The sequence below is a fragment of the Ochotona curzoniae genome, unplaced genomic scaffold, assembly GCF_017591425.1.
Source record: "Ochotona curzoniae isolate NIBS_2020 unplaced genomic scaffold, NIBS_Ocur_1.0 contig_430, whole genome shotgun sequence".
In the NCBI taxonomy this organism is placed as follows: Eukaryota; Metazoa; Chordata; class Mammalia; order Lagomorpha; family Ochotonidae; genus Ochotona; species Ochotona curzoniae.
In genome coordinates this window covers 27,767,999-27,774,551 of record NW_024466219.1, presented here as the reverse complement: position 1 = coordinate 27,774,551, position 6,553 = coordinate 27,767,999, and the positions used below count along the sequence as shown (strand labels likewise).

Below are 6,553 nucleotides of genomic sequence, written 5' to 3'. Positions count from 1 at the left end.
TCGGCTTGCCGGGGACCGTGTAGGATGGAGGGACGGCGGCCGAGGCCCGCGCCGCGGACGGGCTGCGGGGATCCGGCGCGCCGCGTGGGTCTCGGCGTGGCAGGCGCCTGCGGCGGTGTACCGGGCCGGGAGCCGGAGTGCCGCGGGCCCCGGGACGGCTGACCCTGAGGGTCGGCACCGGTGTCGCGGCTCCGAGGTGCCAGCGCCCGATCGTACCAGGCGTGGCCCCAGGCCCCCGCCTCCTCCGAGGCGCCACCTGTGTACTCAGGGTCCAGCCCGGGGACCCAGGCCGGCGACGGTGGGGGCGTGACCGGGTCGCGGACAGGGGAGAACAGGAGGGCAGCGCGTTGCCTCTGCGCGGGGTGCCAGTGGGGCCTCCGGTGGGGCAGCGACATCTGCGGGCGGGCGGCCGGTGCTCGCCGGCGGCGCGGGGCCGAGCGGGGCTGCCGGGCCGGCCTCCCAGCCGGGGGGTTCCAGGGGGAGGCTGACGGCTCCTGAGCCCCGGGGGGAGCCCCTCGCTGGCCGCCGGGCCGGACGGGCTCTGAGGGAGGCTGGGCGTCGTCGGTGAAGGCCGGGGAGGGTCTGTCAGGTCACCTCCAGCGGCTCCCTGTCTCAGGTAGAGACGCAGATGGGTGGTGGTCCCAGACCTTTTTTTAAGAAAGTTCCTTGGGCACTTTGGAGCGTCGGTCCGGAGGGGGCGGAAGGGAGCGGCCGGTGGGTCGTGCCTCAGCCCGAGGGGCGCTTGGCCGGAGGCTCCCGTCCGAGGCGAAGAGCCAGCCGGGCTCAGCGCGAGCGGCCTGAGCGGCTCATTGACAATTCGGTCCCGGAAAGGGTTAAAGGCGGCCGGCCCGGCCGGTTTACATGTAAATAGAGAGCAGCTGCTCCGCGCGGGCCCCGGCCGGCTCTTTGAAGTTTTTGATTGGTTGCCAATGACATCACCGCCCGTGTTGGATCACAGAGGCCCGGGAGCCAGGCCGGAGAAACCCGCCCTGACGAGGCAGGGCCCCGCCTCCGGCCCCGCCCCCGGCGGCCGCCCATTGGCCGCCGACCCCTGTGAGGTAGCGGTCGGCTTTCTCCGGGTGTCGATTGGTCCCGGGCGCCGTCGGTCGCAGGACGGCCCGCCCCCTCAGAATCTTACATTTACTGTGTAGCAAAAAAGAAAGTAACTATGTTGCTGCTGGAGATCAATGAAGCCGAGTGAATGGGGGCTGAAGGCGCCAGTCGGTAGCTGAAGCCGAGCGCCAGAGGGGAGAGGGCTACACTTATTGATGAAGTAAGTGGAAAGTCCCGGTGGGACTGAGAGCCCGGGAGCGGAGGTTGGAGCGTGTGCGTGCGTGCTGTGTGTGAGAGAGACAGAGAGAGAGTGAGAGGCGCGATGCTGACCACCGAGCCCCGGCAGGTAGGCTCCCAGGCGCGGAGCTCTTGGCCCCGCTGCCCGGCGCGACGGCTCGCTCCGCAGTCTACTTGGCCCGGGAGCCAAACAGAAGCGAGGTGTGTTGGGATGCTTTGCGGCAGTTTTAAATGCCCGGGGCTTCTCGGTGCGCTGTGTGGCGAAGGCAAGGGAGTAGTAGGTGTTCAGTGCCCCAGCAGTGGGAAAGGAGCCTTCGCACAGCTCTGGGTTTTTCTCTCCAATCCCTTGCCTAGTGGCGCAAAGGGGCGACTGACCAGGGAAGAGGTGGGGAAGGGACGAGGTGGTGGTGGCGTGGGGAGGATGCACACAGCTCCGAAGGTTTCCTGGGCCGGGCAGGATGGTCAGACGCCCGGCCGTCTGCTGCAGGGCTGCAGGGAGGTCTGCGCGCCCCGTGCGTGTGTGCGAGCCTCGCACCCCGGGTGCAGGCGGGGGTCCCGGCGCCGTGGTCCGTGGCCGCGCTTAGGTACCTCAGTCAGAGGAAGCGCACCGTGGATCCTGGGCATGTCCCCGCCAGGTAACAAGATAGGCAAGACTTTGGTGCGCTCGGTCCCTCTGGGAGACAGTTACAGCTTCTGGAATAGTACTCGCTCCTGGGGGGAGGGAGGAATACTACGCCAGGGAGCGCGTTGTGGGGGTGGGGGAGAGCGGGTGGCTCCTAAGCTCCCATCCAAAGGTGCGTTAAGAGAACCCCCCCCGAGGCGGTGGGGCCTGCGGACGTGGTGGGTGCGTGCCCCTGTGTGCGTGCCTGTGTGTGGATCCCGCCTGTGCCTCTCTGGCTCTGTTGCTAGAGAAGGGTGACGGTCCTGTGTAGACCGATGGTAGATGACATTTTTTTCTCCCCCGACAGCTCTTAAAGTTCGTTTGCCTGAGCTGCTCTGGCTGGCGGGTTAGTTTCTCTGCTGCGTGCGTGTCTCATAGACAGGAGTCAGCAGGGCCCAGTTGTAGGGTGCCCACCAGCCCGCAGAGAGGAAGGCACCCGCCCTCTTGAGGTGGCCTTTAAGGGCACACCAGAGGCCAACTCCGGGGCTACACTTAATGGCTCCCTTCAACAGGCACAACAGGCTAGAGGGAAAGTGGTTTTTATCTCAGTCTTACCCTGTAAGGGATTAAAATCCTAGGCAAAGCAGCTGCTGCCCATTGAGATAAGCTCTAGGATGCATAGAAGCGGAGCTGAAGAGGGCAGGGGTACAGAACTGGGGTTTCCAGAGATGACTGTGTGGTTGGCGATTTTGTTTGGGGGGAAACGAGGAGCAATTGATGAGGCTACCAGAAGGAACCTGAGGTTTTAATATGAGTACATTATGCTTTTCAAAGGACCGCAGATGAGCTCCTGAAGGAAGAGATTCACCTGGGCGGGGGTGGAGGGCGTGCGGGATACTTTCCTCCTCCAGGGTAGAAGGCTGATGTCCACCCTGATGTATATTTAGCTGCTGTATATATCTGGTGAGCCATGCCAACGCTCTTGTTCATCCCTCTGCCTTTGCAGGAAGTGAAGGAATGGAACAGGAAGCTGGCAAGGGAGGGGAAATGGGTTCTTCTCAGTTGCAGGCTCTTCTGCTCAAGGCATGAGGCTCAAACAGATGCCCCTTAAGAACCGGACCTTCCTCCATGTCTTTGGCTTTCCCATTTCCTCCTGCTTGTACCTTCTAGAAGGCTGAACCTTGACGTGAGTCCGTGAAAGGCTGTGCATTAACGATGACAGCATAAAGTCTAAATTGAACCCCAGACTTCACAGCAACGCTGATGGGGCTCCTCAGGTTTGCATCCTCCTCTGAATCCATCCAGCTTTGCTAGCAGCAATCAGAAAAAAAAGGGCACTTAAGAGGACTCAACTTGGAGGGATGCAAAAGCCTTTCCTAGGGACTGGATGAGACTGCCTTTTGTATCATGTGTTTTTATTCTTTCTTTCCCCTCCCCCTTCTTTACAGACTATCTTGAGTTCTTCTTGAATTGCCAGTTTTCAGCCTCCTCATGCCTCCGTCTCCTTTAGACGACAGGGTAGTAGTGGCACTGTCTAGGCCCGTCCGACCTCAGGATCTCAACCTTTGTTTAGACTCTAGCTACCTTGGCTCTGCCATTCCGGGCAGTAACAGCCACCCTCCTGTCATTGCCACCACCGTTGTGTCCCTCAAGGCTGCGAATCTGACGTATATGCCCTCATCCAGCGGCTCTGCCCGCTCCCTGAATTGTGGATGCAGCAGTGCCAGCTGCTGCACTGTGGCAACCTACGACAAGGACAATCAGGCCCAAACCCAAGCCATCGCCTCAGGCACTGCCACCACCGCCATCGGAACCTCTACCACCTGCCCTGTTAACCAGATGGTCAGCAACAATGAGAATACAGGCTGTTTAAGTCCATCAGGTGGGGTGGGCAGTCCTGTGTCAGGGACCCCCAAACAGCTAGCCAGCATCAAAATAATCTACCCTAATGACTTGGCAAAGAAGATGACCAAATGCAGCAAGAGTCACCTGCCGAGCCAGGGCCCTGTCATCATTGACTGCAGGCCCTTCATGGAGTACAACAAGAGTCACATCCAAGGAGCTGTCCACATTAACTGTGCCGATAAGATCAGCCGGCGAAGACTGCAGCAGGGCAAGATCACGGTTCTAGACTTGATCTCCTGTAGAGAAGGCAAGGACTCCTTCAAGAGGATCTTTTCCAAAGAAATTATAGTTTATGATGAGAATACCAATGAGCCAAGCCGAGTGATGCCCTCCCAGCCACTTCATATAGTCCTCGAGTCCCTGAAGAGAGAAGGCAAGGAACCTCTGGTGTTGAAAGGTAATGACTGCCCCATTCCCCTCACTAGCACAGTCCTGCTTAACTGAGCTCTCTTGGGCTTATCTCTTAGAGGTGACTGTATTCTCTCTACGCTGACTGCTAAAGGCTGACAGAAACCTGCTTGTCTTCCCTTCTTGCTCTTTGTGAAATATTTGTTTTCTGTGGTGCGATTTAGCAGCATTGAACTGGAAGCTAAAGGTCTGTCTGAGCGCTAGCCTTTGCTTGGCTTCTGATTTGCATTCTGCAAGTCATTTCACCTCAGACTGCTTCCTCATCTTTCTAAAAGGGGGCTTGAGATCACCAATGGTGTCTCTAGTCATGCCTGCTCTGATTGCTCATTATTCCAATCACAAACTAGTTGGGAAGTTATTGCCTCTCAGGCTTAACTTGTGCTGCTAAAGAATAGATAAAGCAGCCTAAATGGTGAATTACATGGCAGCCTACAGGCACCAGTTCTCTTCATGGGAAGTGCTTCCTTTTTCTCACCTCTTGGATCGGTTTGAGTTTTAGAAAGTGACCATCCAGCAGGGCAGGGATCTTTTTATAAAGTCCCATGAAAAATGAAATTGATCTGTAGACATACAAAGAGATGGAGAATGTTCTACGAGACCCTCCCCAACCCATTGTTCTTTCTGGCCTCACTTGGAGTCGGCTGGCATTATGGTTCCTCCCAGGATGCAGTATAGGTCACTTTACCCATTACTCAGATGGAAAAGGTTAGTACAACTGAACCCTGGGAGGAGGAACTAATTGCTGGCTTCTCATAGTTTTGAGCCCGCCCCTTGCATTCAATTTTGCCAGCAGGTTAGGCAACTGTTGTGTCCAATCCAATCTTGTGCCTTCTGATTCTGTGCTTTAGGACTCTGCACATCACTCCTCTCTGACATCTTCTATTTGGTAGTGGGAACGAAAGGGAGCCATCTTTTTTCTCCTCTCCTCCTGTATTTGGAGGCCATGTACACAGTATCTGGGTCATGTCTTAAAGTAATTTCTGAAAATATGTTTGAAAACTTCAAATGTGCACATTGCAACAGGCTGTTTAGGTTAGACAAGTTAGCGGCTTGGTTTTTGTGTGACAGCTCTGCCATTCTACCTGTTTTTCAAATGATCTTCCTGCCTCGCATTAATCAGTGTTCTGGATGGCACAGCTCTGGTTTCCTGTGATACAATCTTTCTCATCCACTCTTTAAGCTGGCCCTCACCACACCTATCACAAAGGCAGTTCTTTCTTTAGGGATGGAGGACTCTGACAAGGAGAGCATCACAGAATTCTTTGCAGAGAATTATGGGTGATTTTTGGTGGTGATGGGTTTTCTTGAAGTTATAAGTGTGTTCAGATTTCCTCCATGTCGTATAATATTTTTGTTTATGTATTCCTGTTGGGTTGACTTATACTAATTCCCAGTAGGTGTACTCAACTATTGTTCTCTCATCATAATTTTAGCTTGTTTTTTTCAGATGAGAAAATACCACCTTCAGCTTTCCATTTTCTAATAGTTTGCCTTTGGGAGCAGAGATGGTTGCTCATCATTTTGTCAATGTTCCCTCTTCTCACATAGATATTCTTGGTAAAAATTGGATCTTTTGTTTCTGTGTGGTCTTCGGAGTAGTATCATATCAGACAATGTGTGAACTTGAACATGGGGCTGGAGGAGTTGGAGAGCCTTCCCTCTCTTTGGCAGTGGGTATTGTTGTATCTAGAGGTGGCCCTGTGGATCACTGAGGAATGAGTTTCTGGGTGCTACGAATGAAAGTGGGTTTTCTCTCACCTCCTGTGGATGCAGTTGGAATTGCGGGGCAACTGGGCCTTGCTTGTTTGGGGCAGGGAGTAAGATTGCCTCAGTGGGGCGGGGCCTTTCGTGCTGCTGACCTCACCACTGGGCGCCCTGGGCGGCCGCAGTGAGCCTTCCTCATTTTCCGAGTTGGTGAGACAGCGGCGGAGGTAGGGCTCAGAAGACGCGCTGGTGGTAGAGGTTGGCTTATTTGTAGTTTGGATGCTTTTTCTTCTAATATCTGAGAATTCAGTTGAAACTGTGTAGTCGGGCAAAAAAAAAAAAAATTATGTGTAACCTGTTTTATTTACTATTATTGTATCTTTCGGGAGCATGGCCTAAAGTTGGAACCAAGATGGGAAAGGTATAGATCTATGTGGGAATGTCCCTCCATCTGCTTTCGTTAGGATAAAGGAGAAGTGTAAGCACATGGAGGTGAAGGATGAGGTGGGCATCTCTTGAAAGCCATAGTCAGCAACTTCTCCCAGGTTCTTGAGTGGGTCAAGCAGACCGTGTTGGTTTGGCTCCTCCCTTGAGGGTTATTTTGGTCTTCCCTCCCTTTAAAACCTAAGATTGTATTCCAGCCAG

General features: G+C 54.8%; 1 protein-coding gene across 1 annotated transcript in view; it reads left to right on the top strand.

The window, feature by feature from the left end:
* The first annotated feature begins 1,096 nt into the window (after positions 1 to 1,096).
* DUSP10 (dual specificity phosphatase 10) overlaps positions 1,097 to 6,553 on the top strand; it is a 44,674-nt gene continuing 39,217 nt past the window's right edge. Inside the window, exons 1-2 of the mRNA XM_040985708.1 lie at positions 1,097 to 1,273; positions 3,340 to 4,193. Of these exons, the coding sequence (XP_040841642.1) occupies positions 3,383 to 4,193 (811 nt within the window). The 5' untranslated portion in view covers positions 1,097 to 1,273; positions 3,340 to 3,382. The remainder of the gene's footprint in view (positions 1,274 to 3,339; positions 4,194 to 6,553) is intronic.